Genomic DNA, 18,689 nt, shown 5'->3' with positions numbered 1-18,689 from the left:
ATTATATATTAGCAAACATGTATGTGCGGCGACCTGTACAGGAAGGTCTAATTCTGACCTCATATTTATTTTGATTTCTGGATGTAACCCGATGTACATAATCCCATATGGACCAGGCAGCTCAAACCCCCTCTCAAAAACGGTCTTAAGGAAAAGACGCAGGGAAAGACATGCTGCAGGGAAATAAAACGCCGTTTGTTCTTTGCAGGTTTTATTTGTTTCTCAAATACAGGAGAGTTAATGTACAGAAGGACAAAGAATTTCATCAAGAACTGTACAATATTTACAACACTTTTTTTTTCCTTTTTATGGAAAATTAGATTGTTTTCAAAATAAGTCATAGTATGCACAAACATCAAAATGATAAAAATGAAATGACTTTCTTTAAATATTACTTATTTATACTCCTTCCCATGTGGGAAACGGATAGTTTACTTTTTTCTTGCACCTGCATGAATGATGATGAACAGAAGCACAACAATGTTAAGTTTCAAATAGAATTTCCCATCTTTTTTTTTCTTCCTTTTCTTTCTTTTTTTGTTATTTTACACCCACCTTATTACACCCCATATATCTGTCTCAGCATCTGTTCTTTTCTGCAGAGGGGAAGACGGCTAGGATAAGTGGGTAACAACTGTATACTGAACCTGTGGCAAATTAAAAATAATAAGAACAATAAAATGCTAGGGCAGCCACCCAGTGCTTGTGAGAGTTTAAGTTAAAAACCTCCTCATATAAATAATAAAAATGTGTTTATATATTATCACACAGCAGGCTGGAGCTGCCCTTCACAGAATACTGGATGAGGGACAGAGAGGAGAAAGAGTGTGTTTATCATCACATTTCATGTCAATCTGAGGACGAGTCCATGTTCACACTCTGCACACAGTTTTAAAAAGCATTCTCACCTTCTTCCACTCTTTTCAAAAGCCAACAGCTGACGTTAGTCTTCAAAAAATAATTTATGTAAAAACTAAGTGGTAATAGTTTCTCTTTGAGCTATTGTCTTTATGACACACAGTTAACAAGATGTCAGTGACTCCTCCGGTGACTTGGCGTTTGAAGCTCCTCCTCTGTTGTCCATCCAATTCCTTTTTTTTTTTTCTTTTTAAACCAATGGGCCAGTTCCATCTTGACATGCCTGTGGCCCCTGGAGGGGTGGTGGTGGGGGGTCCATTCCTTCACACAAAGTAAGTAAGACATTTCTTTAGTCTTTTGATCATCAAGAAGAAAAAGAAGAGGCCAGTGTCTGAGGTCACATGAACAGACCCCCTTGTGTTCGGCACTGGCCTTGCAAATCAATCCTCAGATCTTAGAGATGTGAGGAGAGTCGATGGGGGGGGGCTGTACAGTAGGATCCATCTTTGTTTTTTTGTATTTCTTTTCGTAAATCTTCATTCTCTCCTTTTTGCAGTCACCTCAGGCTTTGGTGCTGAGCGTGAGCAGCTCAATGAAGGAGCTGAAGAGGGTGTCCAGCCAGCTCTGGTTGGCCATGCACTGCTGCACCACTTCCTCCTGACCGGGGTCTTCAGCTGCCTGTTCAATGGTGTGGGTCTGGGGGGGGGGGGGGGGGGGGGGGGGTAAACAGACTTTCAGAATCATGGTTGAATTGATGCAACAGAACTGGTGTATGCCGACGTTTGCTTACCTCCTTCTTGCACTGTAAGAAGGTGTGGTATTTATAGTGATGTAGAGAGTGGTAGAGACTGTAGATCCGGTATGAATCCGCTGACAGTTTAATGTCCTAAAATTGAGATTAGAATAAAAGGCAAAGCTTTAATAAAAAAGAAGCACTAATTCAATCTCACAAAAGTGAAGCAGCCTCACAAACCCAGAGGGTTTTATTCCACCTGTCACACACCCCACATGCTTTCACTCTCCAACTTCTTTTTACAGTGATTAGCAATTCCGTATCCATGACAACCAGGATCAATCAGCTGGTTAGACAGTACAATTTTGCCATGGTAACCAACAAACCCATGCAATACCTGACAGCTCAAGTTAAATTGAAAAGCACCAAATCCCCCTTCGTGAAGGATGTTTTAAACTTGAAATCGATGCAGCTCCCACTGACCCTCTGAACACCGCCCCCCCCCCCCCCCCACACACACACACACACACTCACCTGTGGTTTAGGCAGAGACTTCTTAACTCTGTTGAGAGTCTTGCGGTTGTAAGCATCCCCGCTGAGTCGCACCCTCACCACACCTGAATCCAGGGGGTCCACGATGATCTGGGGGTATGCATGCAGAACCTCCTACCAGGCAGAACACGGATGACGCAGGTCAAAAATGATACAGAAGAAAAATGAAATGATAAATATATACCCATTACCAATATCTTTGTATAATTTCTATTATTAATTTGATTTTAAATGGTCGTCAAATTATTTTACTTTAAATCCAAACCTATAGACCATCCTCACACCCTGGAGGCAGGAGATTTATCATTTTTAATCTTTGTCATTATTGCTGTGTATTTCCTGCTCAAAATAGGCCTCTACCAGTTTAAATCATGGGCGCAAGAAAAATGGAGGAGAAAATCCAGGATTATGAGAGAGGGGAAAGGCCAGCAGGACAGGCAGGACAGATTACCTGGTGCTGAGAGCTCATGCTGACTCTTCTCAACAACCTCCTCTTCTGTTCGCTGAGGATGCTGTCAATCTTCCTCATCGGGGGGAGGTAAAGCTCATCTGGGGGCCAATCAAGAAACAGCGAGTTATTATTCAGGCATCTGCCAATCATTCTAACACTAAAGGCAGACTCAAAGCTGATCTTTTCAGAACACCATGCCAAGCTTGATGTAAATGGATCCTCAAACTGATCAATTTAAAATTTTCAGCTGTCATTTTCGAGACTAATCCTGAAACGCTACTGTGCAAAACTGACTCACATGAGGGCTCACGGTGCTGCTGCTGCTGTACTTGTCAGTAGCATTTAAAAAGAGGCTTTAATTGTCAGTAAAGAGTCACCAAGTGGGCTTACTCACCGGCTGTATCTTCCAGGGCTTGGATCATGTCAGGGTCTAAAGCAGTGCTGACCAGCATCTCCACATAACTCCTGAACATCTCCCTCATTGCCCGATTGTTCACTCCACCTTTTACTGGCACTGTGAGGAAGAGAGCCAGAGCTTCAATCCAGAACCAACCTTCTGACAAATACCAGGAGACACTACCCAAACATCTCAACAGCATCTTACTTTCATTCTCGCTCTCGGAGGAGTCCGAGTCAGAGGATGAGGGTATTTCTTTCAGCCACTTCTTCCTCTTCTTGGGTGGTGGCTCTGCCTTCACTTTGGCTAGCTTGGACTTAGGCAGGCGCTCAGCCCTTTCCTTCTCCTTCCTCTCCAATGCTTTCTTCTCTTCCTTTCCTCTCCCTCGTTCTGCCGTGGCAGCACGTTTCTCGACTTTCTCCTGCTGGAGATGCACTCGCTTCTCCTTCTCCCTCTCCTTTGTTTTGAGTACAGAAGCTGACGCTTCCTTACTCTCCCGTGGTTCTTTTGTCATTATGGCTGCTGTAGATGATTTCTCCTTTTGGTCCCTCTGGACTGGCGGGGTCACTCTTTCCTCTTTCTCAACTTTTAGCGGCACCTGCGTGGCAGGAGGGGAAGCCATTTTGGGGAGGGGCTGGCGCCTGTGACACAGGAAGAAAGTGCAAAAGCACCCCAATTAAATTCCAATGGATGGCAATTTCACCACGTGCTACTTAGGTCTAGTACCAAACTGAGGAAGAGGAATTCTGATCTCAGTTCATCTTAATAAAGCAGAATTCCCTACCCACAGATTTTTATGCGTCAAATACCTGACAGCAGGTGTGGCTCTGCGCCAAGGTCTTCGAGAGCAGACTCTCACATAGTCCTTCTTGTTGACATTCTCCAGAAATTTGACATAGATTCGCTGGTATCGCTTCTTGGCATCTCCAAAATAGCCCAGATACTGATTCAGAAACAGGTCAAAAAATGTGTTAATATCGTATAAACACACACACACACACACACGCGCGCGCACACGCCTACGTTGCAGTATAAAATACAGGACTTATGAACCAGAATTTGAACCATGGTGCATCAATGTGAATGTTTGCAGGTTTGAATCCCAACTGCTTGGTGGGAACTCACATTGCTTGTGGCGCAGAACTGCCTCTGTCCGTCTTTGATCTCTGGGCTAAACTTCTGCAACAGCGCCTTCTGCACCCTCCAAATAGGTGGAGGCTCCCGGCCCGTCTGCAGGGCCACCTGTGACCAAATGTGCACATATGAGTCTTTAAATCCAGACCAGTCATTAGAATAGTCTAAACAAGGCTACAGGGCAGGCCTGCAGAAGTCCATTTTTCTTGAGCGGTTTTGAAGGTGTAACACAAACGTTTCACAACAAGAGTCACTACCTTTAGAGTACGGATGTCTTCCACTCGCACCACAAACTCGTCCCTTTCTCTGAAGATGCCCTCGCCGCCACTCTCACTCTCATCCTCCTCACTCTCTCCAGCAATGGCAGCATCCTCCTGCTTCTGTGCCAGATGCAGTGAGGTGATTTTTGGTGGTAGAGGTTCTTCGGGTGAGGCGGGGGACTCTGGTGATGGAGACGGCATGGGAGAGTCTTTCTGAGGTGGGGGAGGAGTGGAAACAGGGGGAGGTTGGGGTGAGGCTGGGGGAGGGATGGCAGCGGGTGATGCAGGGGGCGAAGAGGGTGATGTGGGAGCGGCGGGGCTCGGAGGCTGAGAAGCCCCCTGTTGTTCTTCTGGTGGAGGTAAGGGTGAGGGGATTGAGAGGGGAGGAAGGGGGGAATGAGAGGGGGAGGAGGATGAGGCAGGTGATGGAGGAACAGAAGGAGGTTGAGGAGTTGCTGGAGCAGAGGGAACCTCAAGGAGGGGAGCTAGAGAAGCAAAATCGAGAGAATAAAGTTAAGGGCAGTCCTAAATTTAGAATCTTCGTACATTTGCCTAAAAAATGACCTGGAGAAATAAGACATGGATGAAATCTTACCCTCGATATTAGGTGCACCCAAGGTTTCTAGCTGTGGTTCTCTTTCCTCCATCATATCACTTTCTCCATCCCCACCGGTGCTCCTCTCCTCTTCCTCCTCCTCTTCTTCCTCCTCCTCTTGCTCTTTACTGTCTTCCATGTGTCCATCTTCTGGCTGGAGCACATCCGGCTCGCTGGACTGGTTCATATCTTGAGGCGTGTGCATGGTAGGCTGAGGGCTAAGTGCAGGGGGCTGCAGTGGGGGGGTGAGTGGAGACTGAGAGGGCTGAGGCTGAGGCTGGGGGGGTGATGGAGAAAGTTGGGGCTGGATGTTAGCTGTTAGCTGAGGGGTATCATACAGAGCAGAGATGGCTGATGAGATGCTCTTCTGGAGGTCCTGGTTTTTCCCTACCGAGTCTTCCTCATCAGATGAGAAAGATGGCAATGTTTCCAGGTTTCTCTTCAGCTCATCTTCCAAGCGTTTAGGACTGGAACAGTTGCCCAAAGCTAAACCGCCATTCCCCTCACTGTCACCAAAGGGCGGTGGTGGGGGTGGAGGAGGTGGGGCGGGAGAGAGTGGGCGCAGGCCTCCTGACTTACAAGGTGAGGTTTCACCATTGTCATGGTCCATTCCTGGAGAAATGTCCAAGCCGGGTGGTCTCTTCCCTGACTTAAGAAAATCCAAAAACGAAGCAACAAACCCAGCTTTGGATTCAGAATCCTTTTCATCACCCTACAAGGAACAAAATAAAATAATCATACCATCATATCAAACACCACAATTACAGTCAAGTCAATGAAAATGTCCGGATCAGATATCAATGTTATAATGTCATAATTCTCACCCTGTCGTCCAGGCCCTCCTCATCAACACCTTCACTCATCATTTGGCTTTTCTGCTTGTTCTTCTCCTGACTTCTGGTGCTGTCAGTGCTGCAGGGTGGTCCCGGACTCAAACCCAGAGAGGGAGCAGAGCCCACAGAGCCATCTGACAGAGCAGGGTCTGTGCCAGATAAAGAATCTGTCCTCAGCAAGGCATCAGAGGAGGACAACGTACCGATGGGTAATTTGATCTGAAAGAAATTTTGGAAAACAAAAATTTCAAACTATTTTCACAGATAATGTGTATGTACAGTATGTATGTATATATATAAACTATCCTCACTATCAGTAATTATACACATTAGGAGATCCTTTCTTCTTCGACTATGAACCACCAATCACTCCTTTGCAACTGCCACCATTTTTTTTTTCCGTACTTACTTCCTTTGTTTAATTATAAAGTGTTTTTCCCTAGCCTGGATAACACTGACCTTCAGAGGTGGAATAGGCTCATGTAGCTGCTGTGGGGGCTGCGGAGGGGGATGAAGCTGCTGTGGCTGCTGCTGATGAAGGTGATGGTGGTGCATCTGATCCTGGTCCTTCCCGCTCATTTCTATGTACATGTCCTCCCTCCTTCCTCCTCGGCCTCGGCTTCCGCGACCTCTGCCTCTACCTCGTCCTTCTACAGTGAAGCCTCCACCTACTCCAGTGCCTCCCATTTCTCCCATCATCCCTCGTGGCGCGTAAGGCTCAGGCATTGGGCGGATGCGTGGCCTGCCTCTGGGCCTGGGAGGACCCTCTCTCTTGGGTCTTGTGGGCTTTCTGCCCCTCTTCTTGGGCCCATCCTGAGGCAAAATAGCATGTGAACCCATAGAGGAGTAGCCAGACGAGTGGTAGAAGTCAATATCACTCATTAGAGGGCTCAAAGAGCCACTTCCTCCCTTTCTACAGCTGGACACCAAGTCAGGCAACAGGTCCGGAAGCCTTCGGCTATTTAACCGGATGTCGGCTGGTTGGTCAGCTTTATCTTCATCATCTTCAAACTCATATTCCTGGGCATAACTTTTCTTCGGCAATGTGTTGGGGTCCCTGCGCTCCTTTAATAGATGGAAAGAACTGGACTTAAGAAGTTTCTTGGGACGAGACGAGCAAAAAATCGGAGACTGGAGACCTCCGGGACCAGCGCCTGTGCTAGTTCCTCCTGGCCCAGCAGACATCTTAGCTCCAGAGTTGTTAGGGCCAGCAGCATTGGAGCCCATACCCATAGCAGGAGCCTGAGACTGTATTAATCCAAGCTGTTCTGTGTTAACAGTAGAAGGGAGTTCGTGGGTTTTGAGGGAATCAAGATCTAAAGTCATGGTGTTGTTGCTGGGCTCTTCCAGACCATGACAGTAGGGTTCATAACCCTGATCTCCACCATGGTGACCCATGATGTCATAGCCAGCCCCGCCGCTACCACCTGAGCCGCCTCCACTCTGTCTAGCTTTCATGGAATCCATTCCCTCTTGTCCAGTGTGGCTTTCATTCATCTCGTCCTGCCCAGGTCCTGCACCTCCAGCACAGCTCGACTTGTAGTCCTCAGTGCAAAACATGTCTTCCATTCCTGGAAAAAAGGAGCGGTCCTCATCCTGAAGAAGGGAATCTGGGAAGCAGATAGACGTTAGGGGTACAAAGCGGTTATTTTGTTGATTCTGTTCTGCTTTCTCCACTGGGCTAACGGTATCAAACTGGTGCTGTTCTGAGCGTTGCTGGTCCAGGGTGCTCTGTTGAGGGGGTAGTTGAGATGACAGTGCCTGCTGTGGGTCGGGCTGAGGTTGGGAGTGGGCTGAGGCTGACGGCGGGGGTATATGGTGAGGGTGGCTGTGAGGGTGATGAGAGTGAACTTGTGGGTGTTGAGAGCCGGGGTGCTGTTGCTGCTGCTGCTGCTGCGAGTGATGCTGTGAAAGATGGTGCATGTGTGACGGGGTGGATAAGCCAATATCGGGCTCCGAGAGGAAAGAGTGGAGCTCGGAGGCTGGGTGTGGCTGCGAGTGGTGGTGGGATGGGTGCTGCCTCTGTTGGTCTTGCTGTCTGTGGCGGTCACCGCCCGCGCCGCTCCTTCCACCGCTGCCAGGTCCACCTCGTCTGTCTTCCACAACGGCTACATCCGTGCTGGAGGTCTGAGAGAGGGAGCGCTCCAACATATCTAACGAAGACACCACGGAGCTTTGCTTGACCTGGCCCGGCTCATGCTGATGTGGAGGGGGCCCGTGATTGTAGTGAGCTGCTGCAACCTCCAAAGCCTGGGACTGGAGCTGAAGCTGGAGCTGAGTGGTCTGGGACTGAGACTGATGCTTACTTGTGCCAAGTGCTCCACCAGCGCTCTCCATCACAGCTTGCTGTTGGCCCATTGAGTGCTGCTGTTGGGGATGAGAGTCCATTTTATGATGCTGTTGATGTTGTGGATGAGAATCGATCTTGTGGTGCTGTGGATGCTGAGCGTGGGCATCCATTTTTGGGTGTTGCTGATGCGCTTGGTGGGAGTCCATTTTGTGATGCTGTTGGTGTGGCCGATGGGAGTCCATCTTGTGGTGCTGCTGATGGGGCTCGAGCTTGTTCCGGGTGGTGTGGGACAACACGGACTGGAGTAGGTGAGGAGGCTGGCGAGACTGATCAGTCGGAGAGTCCATGAGGGACACGGCAGTTTGAGCCTGGGAATGCTGTTGCTGGACTTCTGGGGTTTTCCGAGGGAAAGGGATTTCAGCGCGATCTTGTGGTTTCTTCTGAAGCTCCATTTGAGTGTGGGGGGGTATCTGACTGTGTGAGGAAACATGCTGGTTGTGTGAGGAGTGTTGGGGAGCAAGAGAGTGTTGGCTGTATGGATCTCCCCTCCCATAGTGGACTACTGAGCCTAAGTTGTCATGGTGATGGAGATGGGAGTGTACTTGCTCGGCGCTGCCTCTCCCTCCACTGCTCCTGCTGCTTCCAACAGCTCTGTCGTTCCTCTGCTGCTGTGGCTGCTGTTGGTGATGGTGTTGATGCTGTTTCTTTAGCGACATCTCCAGCTGATTATCCAGTCCTGAGATGGATCCCCCTGCCCCTGCATTACCTACGCCAGCTGTGGCTGTAGCGCTGTGCGTGCGTATGACACTCTGGGGGTGGTAGCGCTCCTCAGACGTTTTACTCATGTCATAACTCAGCCCTTTGCCTGAATCAGTGGCCGGGGGCACTGACTGGGGCTGAGGCTGCGTTTGCTGTGACGTCTGCTGGGGTTGTTGCTGAGGGTGGTGATGCGAAGCCTGAGGAGCAGGACTTGCTTGTGCTTGCAGCAGGTGTTGGATCAAGAACTCATCGTCATCGTCTACTTCCTCTTGGGATCTCTGGGCGCCGACTCCTAACATGGAAGCGTCGGCTTTTGTTTTGGAGGAGGTGGAATGATAGGACTGAGGCTGCGAGCTTGGGCCTCTGGTATCAGGGTATCCCTGTGGAGAGGATAGGAAGGTGGGGGAAAGAACTGAAGAAATATATTTATTAGATCCTGCACCCCCTGGAGATTGTGTTGGACATGTTGGCACTGGAGAGTGCAACCCCGGACGAATGATGGCCGAATTGCCGGATGGAGAGGGACTAGAATCAGGAATGTGGTAGGACCCTCCACCACTACCGCTTCCACCTCTCTCATTGGTCATACTATTTCCTGCTCCTCCTGCTGACCCAGAGTTACCACTTCCAGTGCCACTATTATTCCCTCCAGCTGACGCTCCACTACCCTGAAGAGCCACTGGATCTCAACAGTGCCGGGGAATGACCTGGGGCTCCGTAACCCAGTGACGGGCTCCCAGCTCCAGCCAGAGATGAGGGAAGCGATCCGTATGCAGAGTCAGTCCCGTATATGTCAGTGGAGTATGACTGGCTGCGTCCTCCTAAACTCCCGTAGCCTTTTCCTGTCGTGCCTGAGCTCAGGTCTTGGGCCTGTGGTGAACTGAAGCCCCCGTAGGACTGAGCAAGGTGAGAAGTGGGGGGCTGATTGGGGGAATATGACTGTGTCTGTTGTTGGGGAGGGGTCTGGCCAGTAAGAGCGGAGGTTGGGGTCTTCACTGGAGGAACGGGAGAACCGTAGCCTGAGAGACAGGACTTAGGGAGTGACTGAGGGGCTGAGGTTGAGGTCACAGGGGGTTGCTGCTGCTGGGGGGCAGGGGGAGGAGGAGCCTGGGGTGGTGGCTGCTGTCTTGATGGCGCAGCACTGGAACTAGAGGTGGGAATTGAGTTAGAGGGATGAGCCCCAGAGGTGGCAGAGGAAGAAGAGGAGGAAGAGGACGTTGAGGATGCAGAAGGGGGTGTGAGGGGCGTTCTTGAGGATGACGCTGAGCTCGCAGAAGAGTAGCCACTACTGGAGCTGCTTTTGGTACCTTTGCCAGCTGAGGAAGAGGAGGAGGATGACGACGAAGAGGAATAGGGAGGCTGACTTATTGGTCGATATTGTTCAGTGCGAGTGGCAGGCTTGTGATCGGATGAGGGACTCTGGTCGCCCAGTGGACTGCACGAAAGCCCAGCATGCCTGTGGTGAGTGGCAATCTGCTGGTACCCAGCGCCTCCACAGCTGAGATAGTGCTGAAGGGAGTGGGCAGCAGAGGACGAGAGCTGCGACTGGGATGGCGTCGGTCGCTGGTAGTGCTTGATGACGCTGTCCTGTCGAGGTACGGCCCGTTCCTGGGCAGAGTTGGACTGGGACTGGCTCTGAGACTGCGGCTGGGCAGAGGAAAATACTGATGCATTGTACAGCTGGGACGACTGGTCCTGTAGCTGTGACGACAGCAGGTTGAACTGGTGCGACTGCAGGTGCCTAGCAGATGACGCCTGGGCTGATGTGGCACTCGTGGGATCCTGGCTGCCCCTATACGCAGCTGCGGCAGCACCCTGCGAGGACAGGAGTCTATCAAAACCCAGGCTAGACTGGGAGGGAGCCTTGATGTGTAGTAGTGGGTCATGAGGGGACAGGAGGCCATTAGACGTGGGACTAAATGTGGGCGTATCCTGGAGGGAAAGGGAGGCGGCAGGGAAAGAGCGGCTGGAGAAGGATGCTGGATGCTGATAGGCTGAGAGAGCTGAGGAGGAAGGGAAAGAGCCAGAGCCAGGAAGGGCTCCGGAGATGAAGAGTTCAGGAGGAGCAGGCGTGTGCATCGCTGTTAGGAAAAGGAAAACATTTTGGAAAAATTACTATCATCAAATTTTCATGTCACGGACTCAAAAGTGAAAACATAAATTTACGTTCAACTTGCATCTATTTAAAATACAGCTAAATGCTTAAATTGCGTAGGAAAATGTAAGCGGCACGAGAACAATTCTACTACATCTTTAACTACGATACCAGCTATGGGGACCGCTGACAATCAACACATGGATGAGATTTCACGTGGTCCCACCTGTCTGCCAGGATGGTGTGCGGAACTGGGAAAGTAAGGAGGAGGCAGAAGGTGGAGGTTGAGGACCCCGGGACTCCAGGGCTGAGATCAGATTCATGACGGAGGCGTCAGGGGCGGAGGGGCTGGCATGGTGGAGACCAGTGTCGAACAGCCCGGACAGACCTGTCGGAAGGAAATTTAAAAATATATATAGAAATGAATAATCTGATTGCGATTGTTAATCTCTCCTCTGTCAGATAAAGATTGAATATGAACACAAACCTGAATAAGAATGATTATTAATACAGTCTAGACCTGAACTGTGAAATGCCAAGCGTACGTTCAACTAAAACAATTAACTATATTGCTGAAATCCCCAAAAACCAAGTTCAAAAGCAGAATACAGGCACTCCTAAGAACAATGTGGAGTCTTGGACGCACTGTGCGGGAATGAGCACATTATTCATTATCCCTAATTTAAGACAGCACATAAAAGGAGTGAAGCAATAATTCACTGCAAGGGCCCCTTACGGTCGTGACAGAGAAGGTATGACATTTATCTCACCCAAACTCCGTCCAGCTGCTCCCCAAGCCCCGCCTTGGCCAGAGCTCCCTGGGTGGTGATTGGTGGCATAGCCCTGCAGAGGGTGTGGGGTGGCGTAGGCTTGCCGGTGAAGGAGCTCAGACTCCGGGTGGGATGATCTGGAACTCCCATATACAAGGCTATGAAGGAGTGGAGGGTTATTAAGCATCATTAAATCTCACAATATATTTACATGAGCAGGAATTAGAGTTGTGGCCAGGCATGGATCTTTTCTCCTTTTTTTTTTAACATTATACCAAAGTATGACATGCAAATAAATTGATTTCTAAATTTAAGAAAAATAAAATCTGCCCCTTACCTGTCACGTCAAAGATATAAATATTTCTCCTCTAACTCTAACTTCGCAGCAGTATTCTTCCAAGTAAAAACCCAGAATGGGTCATTTTCTTGTTGTAGTAGAAATGTGTGAAATCAGTGTTAAAATACAATTAATGCAGGAATGGCTCCCACACCGTCAATGTGGAGTTACAGAAAATGCAAACCAGTTACACTAGTAATTTAAGGTAGATGCAAAAATAAAGCAGCACTTCATTTGCAATTATAATGACAAGCCCACATGATCAAACCAGGACGCAGTTTGGAAATCTATCCAGCTAAGCTCTTGATTCACCACTGGGAATTTGCCATTTCCAGAACTCGGCTTCATAAGGGATGGATGAAATGCGTGGCTGGTTGTGCTGGCCAGAAAACAAGCTAGCTTTTTTTTCTTTCTTTCTTTCTTTTTGCTGTTAGTAGCACCACCTATCAGCGATGCACAGCAGCTTTGGTACCAATGAAGAGACAAGGCCCAGACTACGAGGCCAGTGTGCAACGTTTAAATAAAAACCATTGGTAGCCGCAATTCAGACTCGGCTTAAATGAAAAATAGCTCCAGTCCCTCCGTAGCAAAGAACGATACTTGATTTGTATGCAAATATTTAATGTGTTGATGTGCTCAACAGCTGGATGGTGCAAGTCGACGCTTATGAATGCTAAGATGCATGCAAACATTAGCAACTAGCCAGGTTTATTTATCCAAATACCGCTTCGTACGGAAAGGGAGGAAGGCGTGTTCCTCTAATTTAGGTCAGCAAATACTACCGTACCGAACAGCCCTAAATATGTGTGATGAACGATCAGAAAGATGTAATGATGCTTTCATGCACAGGCCTCAAATTGTGTGCAACCTAGCGCTAGCTTGCAGGCTAACGGGCAGCTAATAGGGCTACTGTACCCTCCTCAGTCCAGATCGTTTTTGACATCTTGCACAATTTACGATCGCGGCTTCGCTTTGAATTTTAGATAACACTTGATGGAACGCTTAATGCCAACAGAATAGTGTGCTCGCAAGTGAATTATGCAATTTAAAAATCAACCACAAATTATATTGATCACGCGTAAGCAAAAGGTCTCAGAAACCAGAACATGGAGCAGCCTGCAGTAATAGAATTGTAATTAGGATTTTTTTTTTTTTTTTTTTACATTTTTTTATTTTATACAACGCTTGCAAAATAGCTTAATTGAATGCATCTTTCTGGCTAAGATTCAGCAGCTCATTTTGTGGCTGTCTGTCAGGGGGGGCTGCAGCGTCTGCACCCGGGCAGCTTCATCAATTCGCCGAATCTGTCTCCCAGCGTCTGTGTCCAGGCCTGCACGCAGGGAACAATAATTCCTATGGATGCTCCAGACATACCCCCACCTCCAACCCGCCAGGTCCACCTAAAACCCCCGTCTGTCAATCACACAATTCGAGTCCCCAACCTTTCCTTTCTCCACCCCGCCCACCCCCACGACACGCACACGGCTGCGATCGTGTTTAAATAATATCACTATGCAACTGTTTGGATGACAATGCACAACACATAATGGAAAGGCATGGCTCCATAAATGAAGCCAGCGGCGACAATTCTGTTTACACGGGTCACGCCGTGCCCCGCAAAGTACCAGTGATGCGTGCACATTGTCTGAATCCGATGCATACCTTGCTTTTGCCGATCGCTCGTAACTCCATCCTGCTCCTGCGCCCAAATCGCCAAATCCAGTTCCCGGGTAATTTCTATCCATTTAGGTGGTTCTAATGTGTGCGATGAGGACGAAAGCGACAAGATCGTCGCAGAGCAGATTACGGGAGGAAAATCCAGTCTTTCTCGTTCTCGGTTTCAGGCTATTTTCCCCGGTTTCATAAGCAAGTCCTCAGGAGTGGAAAACAGCATATTGAAAGAGAAATGGTGGGGAGGAGGAGAAAGCTGGATGAAAAAAGAGGGGGGTCTACGGGGTTATAATCCAACCACCTCAAAAAAAGCCAGCCTTTCTCCTTTTCCTGCGTCTTTCGCGTTTCTCATTTCTTCCACGATCGCCGATGAAGTCCGAAATCAGCGTGGCTCATGATGAAGATGCCGCGGTTTCGGCCGCCGATGAGCCAAATGCTGCTAAACATTTGATTTGAATGCGTCCCTTTTCACCGTCTCTCCTCCCCTTTCTTTAGGCTAGGCTGAGGCTCTGCTACGCTGCTAGCAACAGGGGGAAAAAAAGATCGCGTTCGACGGGCCACGTTGGTACCAATCATTCCTCGCAGACGAGCAAAGAAATGTCCCCTTTTTCACAATCTCTTCTTTTTTTTTTTTTTTTCCGTCGCATGCAAAAATCGTTCCCACCCCCTCCGGAGCCGAGCTAGCAGCAGATGCTAGCTGTCATTAACGACGCATCAAAATAAAACGGGGCTGCTTTTATTGAACAAAATGCCCGCTCCCCGCGCTTCTGCCTCCTTCGGGAGCTCCAAAAAAAGCGACCCGACGACGCGTTCGGTCGGCGGCACACGGGCAGCCGGGGTGCGGGGGGGTCGAAACGAGCGCAAGCGGAGGAGGACGCGTAAAGAAAGCAGGCCGCGTTTTAATATTTTTCACTCATTTTCCTCTGGAGACGCCATTTTTGAAGGCGGCTGTCCGTCCTCGCTCTCTCCGCCTCTCTCCCCGTCTCACCGCGGAGCCTCGCTCACTTCCACACTGTTGGCGATGACCTCCAGTCACCGACCCACAGCCCCGCGAATGCCTTCATATAATTCGCTATTTCGGACTACATTTTTTTTCCACGGGCACGGTTTTAAAAAAAAATAAAAAATAAAATAAAAAGCAGCTGTTCTCGGCGCGTCTGTCTGAGACACATCGGAGAGAAAAGCAGATTCATGCAGACATCCTGCAGTTACACGTCTTCGGATGGAGACGGGGTGCACGGCGTTGTCTGACGCCTCGTTACATCGACAAAGATTGTCCATATTATATGCACATATGCGAGGATGCCCCCCCCCCCCCCACCCCCCTCAAATATTAGAGTCTGCATATTGTTCTGTCTGCTCGCCCATATGGATCTGATATGCGTTCATTTGCTTGCCAGCAGATGGCACGGTGGTTTTAATAGTGGTTGCCACAGAGAAGCTGATAACTGAGGCTCACGTTTCGATTTTATTGCCATTAAACAAGGTGTGTTATGGGTATGACTGGCACATGAAGCTCGGTGTGTGTGTGTGTGTGCCAGGCCGCTGAATAAATGTTGCAAGATTCGACTTTAGTTCATGTCTTTGGGATCCCTTTGTTGATAGGTGATATCGACGCAGACACTCGGTGTACCTGTTCACGCCATTAACTGAGCACAGCGCACATTTACGCACAAATTCATCATAGCGCCTGTTCATCGCGTCGCCCCCTGGTGGTGGAACTCAATTATGCGACTACAGCCTCTTAGATATTTAGTAACCATCAGTTTCTTCGGGAATTATGGGTTTTTTTTAAAAATCATATTACCTACAGGTAATACAATTAATATTCTTATTCTTATTATTTTCAAACTGTTTGGACCACAAACCCTATGAATGAAATCCCACATCACGTATGTTATTCTGTCATTTACAGTGAATTGTGCATTCCGTCGTCTTTTTATTCTACAATTTGAATTTACCTGGAATTCGCCCTTCCCTCCTTGGAAGGGCGAATTCCATGACTGTCCTGTCCGTGGCTGAAAGGGCAGCATGAAGACATGGAGTGAGAAAAGGAAGTGCAGAGAATATTAAAAGCAGAGCAAATATTTATGAACATGGATGTGGAAGTTTAAGATTTTAGTATTATGAAACGTAGTCAGTTCTATTTATAGTTCAGTGATAAACGCCAGTTTGCCCCTCAGATATTATTTTAAATTAAACCCTGTGAGTTTAAATTGTTGGAAATAGGAAACAAAGTTGTTGTTTTTTAAAATAATCAATTAAGAAGGGTCCTACAATTAAATATTGATGGATTACTTCCCAGCTAGTTAGTGGCATAGTTTTGAACAGCATGGTCAATGCTAATTTGACATTTTATCTGTTAAAGAAATGCTACAGCTCTCAGCTCATCCTGATCATCAGTCAATTCTCTTTTCAGGAAAAAAGGCCTCCCCCCGTGAGGGTTTTAGATGCATTATGAGGTCTTTGTGATGCAAAATGCTTGACTCAAAAGGGCACTTCTATGCATATTCATTGAGAGGACTGTAAAACAAAAAGAGGAATGAAGGAATCTGAAAGGACCGGGGGAATGAAGTGAAGAGGAGCGGTGAAATAAAACAAACATAACAGGTGGGGAGAGAAGTTTGGCGTTTTAGGAGCTTCCATCGCCACTCAGGCTCACCGTGCTCCGTCGGTGTGGTTCCTCCTTCCTTCCTCCCTCCCTCCGTCCATCTCTGTGACTAATCTGTAACCACTGTTGACAGCAGCACCACACCTTCACCAACTCCAGCTCCCTTCTGTCAAAATGCCAGACTCTAATGAAGCTGTGCCAGCATCCTGCCAGGTCATCAAAGGGGACATCGACAAATGGTGAGTCTTGACCCCGCCACACCTTTTGTACAGCTCGATACGGGGCTGTTTTATACACAGCTTCTCCAGTAATTCACTTGTTTTGGTGCCGAGCTGCATCCTTAACTCCTTCAGGGTGTCACATCTGGGGTCTCCTTGCTGCTGGAGTGCATCATCTGATGAACCAGCCATAATAGCAAACACAGAATATTTGCTCACTATTCTGAGGGAATAACGCCAGGTGCAGATGACCGTCACATGTACCATGCCTTGAGATGCATAAATAGACCCAAGGGTTAAAATGGTCCGTCCGCGTGTACCGTATGACCTACAGCTCAGAGAGGGCCCTCACATTCCTGCTGCTTCATGTTACATGTTATAAGTATCAGACATTTGGCGCCTGTCCACGTGGGGCCGTGATGAGTGGAGCCTGCTGTGCAGATTGTTGTCATATCGCAGATAAGGACGAACAACTACGACATTGCTGCATAATCCATTTGATGCAGCGTGCAGTTTGAAATGCTTGTTGGAGAATAATCCCGCTGCGCGTGCACTTTCACTGACTCTGTCTTTGTGTTCCAGCGTTCAGAAGGGAGCAGAAGACTGTAACGATCTGCTAGACGCTTTCCAGGCTTGTGTAAAAACACTGTCGGAGGGATCATAATTCATTCAATGTAACTGTAAGTTCACGCAAATCCCTATTAGTCCACGTTATAATGCCAAAATAACCCTCAAATATATATTTTTTTATGTTTTTATGCCATCTTTGACAATGGGGCATTAGTGGGTTCAATAGACAGTGAAAGATAAAGAATTTCATGCACTATTTTACAAAAATGAAAAGAAAATCAAGTTCTTTTTGAATTATATAATGATTTTTTTTTATGTCATATTCGAATAAACCATTCAGTCCCTCAATCAATTCTTCAACCTTTTTTCATTGCAGCTTTGAAATGTGAAAATCCTTGACTTGTCCAGCATTTGGTTTACTTCACTGAACCATGTGAAAGGCTGAAGAGCGCCGCTGCACACCTCAATCTGATGTTTCTCTCAAGGTTACATTTCTTTCATTAAAACAGAAATCCTGTTAATATAACACCATGATGCAATTCTATTTATTAAAAGTCCCATAACACATATTTTGTAGTTGTCGTATTTAATGTGGCTGTAGTCACCTTCGCAAGGGGTGTAAAGTTTTAAAATAACGAGATGGTTGTTGAAACCTCTTTAGCAGCCAACAGTACAGTTGTTCTTAATGGAATTAGGAGGATCCTGTTAATCTCTGCTTAATCCTTGGTGGTTGCTGCAGCGAACAGTGTAATGTCACTTCCAGAGTCTCAGCTGTGTCAGTGGGGGGGCCAGTCTGGAAGAAAACCCACAAAGACGAGTTATTTCAGCATTACTCTGCAGATGTGGTGGTTTCAGGTTAGAGAAACCCCTGTATCTCTAGTAGGCAGGTCATCTAAGGGGAATGTTCACACTCATGGTTTGCACAGTGGCAAAGAATCTCCATATTGTTCCAGGTTTTAGTGCAACGAGATTTAGATTTTTTAATCTGATAAAAAAAACAAAAAAAAAACAACAGTGCGAGTCCCATCGGTACGAGCAAGAAAACGACGGGGGCAAATGTCTTTTCTGTCCTATTTCTGCCCGAGGTTTGGAAGCAGCCCTTTCTGGCTGCATACAAATCGAGCAGCAAGTCACAGATAAAGACGGGCTTTGGGGAATTATCCGCCTACATGCCACATTTCAAATTGAGATTTTAGAGATTTTTCAAGGCACTTTTTAGATGATATGTACAAATGTCCCACTTCCAACCTCGTCACCCCCCCACCACCCCCAAACCCACCACTCTGCTGCATTTAAATCAGCCCCCAACATTTGTTTTTTGGGGAAAAGTTCAATAGTTTAGTGAGGGAGGGGTTACTCTTGTGTTGGTTTTCCATCTTGTCTGACATAACTTTTTCATTACGCAATCAAAAAGCTATGTTTGAAGGCTAACGGGCAGCTGTGTGAAAACACACACACACACACACACACACACGCAGAACAGATCTAGATCACAGAGCGCTGTGTGAAAAATGTATTTTGAATGAAACGTGGTGGATGTGGGTCTGATCCAAGG

The 18,689-nt window shown here is 47.7% G+C and overlaps 1 protein-coding gene and 1 long non-coding RNA gene across 2 annotated transcripts; one reads left to right on the top strand and one right to left on the bottom strand.

Annotated features, from left to right (window-relative positions):
* Positions 1-194: 194 nt before the first annotated feature.
* prr12a (proline rich 12a) lies at positions 195-14,748 on the bottom strand. Its single transcript, XM_029833971.1, has 16 exons — positions 13,727-14,748; positions 11,728-11,885; positions 11,184-11,345; positions 9,530-10,943; positions 6,273-9,435; positions 5,805-6,032; positions 4,981-5,692; positions 4,383-4,870; positions 4,117-4,233; positions 3,801-3,934; positions 3,199-3,632; positions 2,989-3,108; positions 2,595-2,692; positions 2,126-2,257; positions 1,649-1,744; positions 195-1,554 (listed from the first exon to the last, which is right to left on the bottom strand). The coding sequence occupies exons 1-16, from the start codon at positions 13,807-13,809 to the stop codon at positions 1,420-1,422; spliced, it is 7,674 nt and encodes a 2,557-aa protein (XP_029689831.1). The 5' UTR covers positions 13,810-14,748; the 3' UTR covers positions 195-1,419.
* A 1,641-nt stretch (positions 14,749-16,389) lies between these two features.
* LOC115251233 (uncharacterized) lies at positions 16,390-17,703 on the top strand. The gene is made up of 3 exons (XR_003889806.1): positions 16,390-16,585; positions 17,147-17,244; positions 17,511-17,703. It is a non-coding gene; the product is annotated as an uncharacterized lncRNA (long non-coding RNA).
* Positions 17,704-18,689: the final 986 nt, after the last annotated feature.

This window comes from Takifugu rubripes, chromosome 1, assembly GCF_901000725.2.
Source record: "Takifugu rubripes chromosome 1, fTakRub1.2, whole genome shotgun sequence".
NCBI lineage: Eukaryota > Metazoa > Chordata > Actinopteri > Tetraodontiformes > Tetraodontidae > Takifugu > Takifugu rubripes.
Note: the sequence above shows the minus strand (reverse complement) of the source record. Positions and strands in the feature narration are given on the sequence as shown.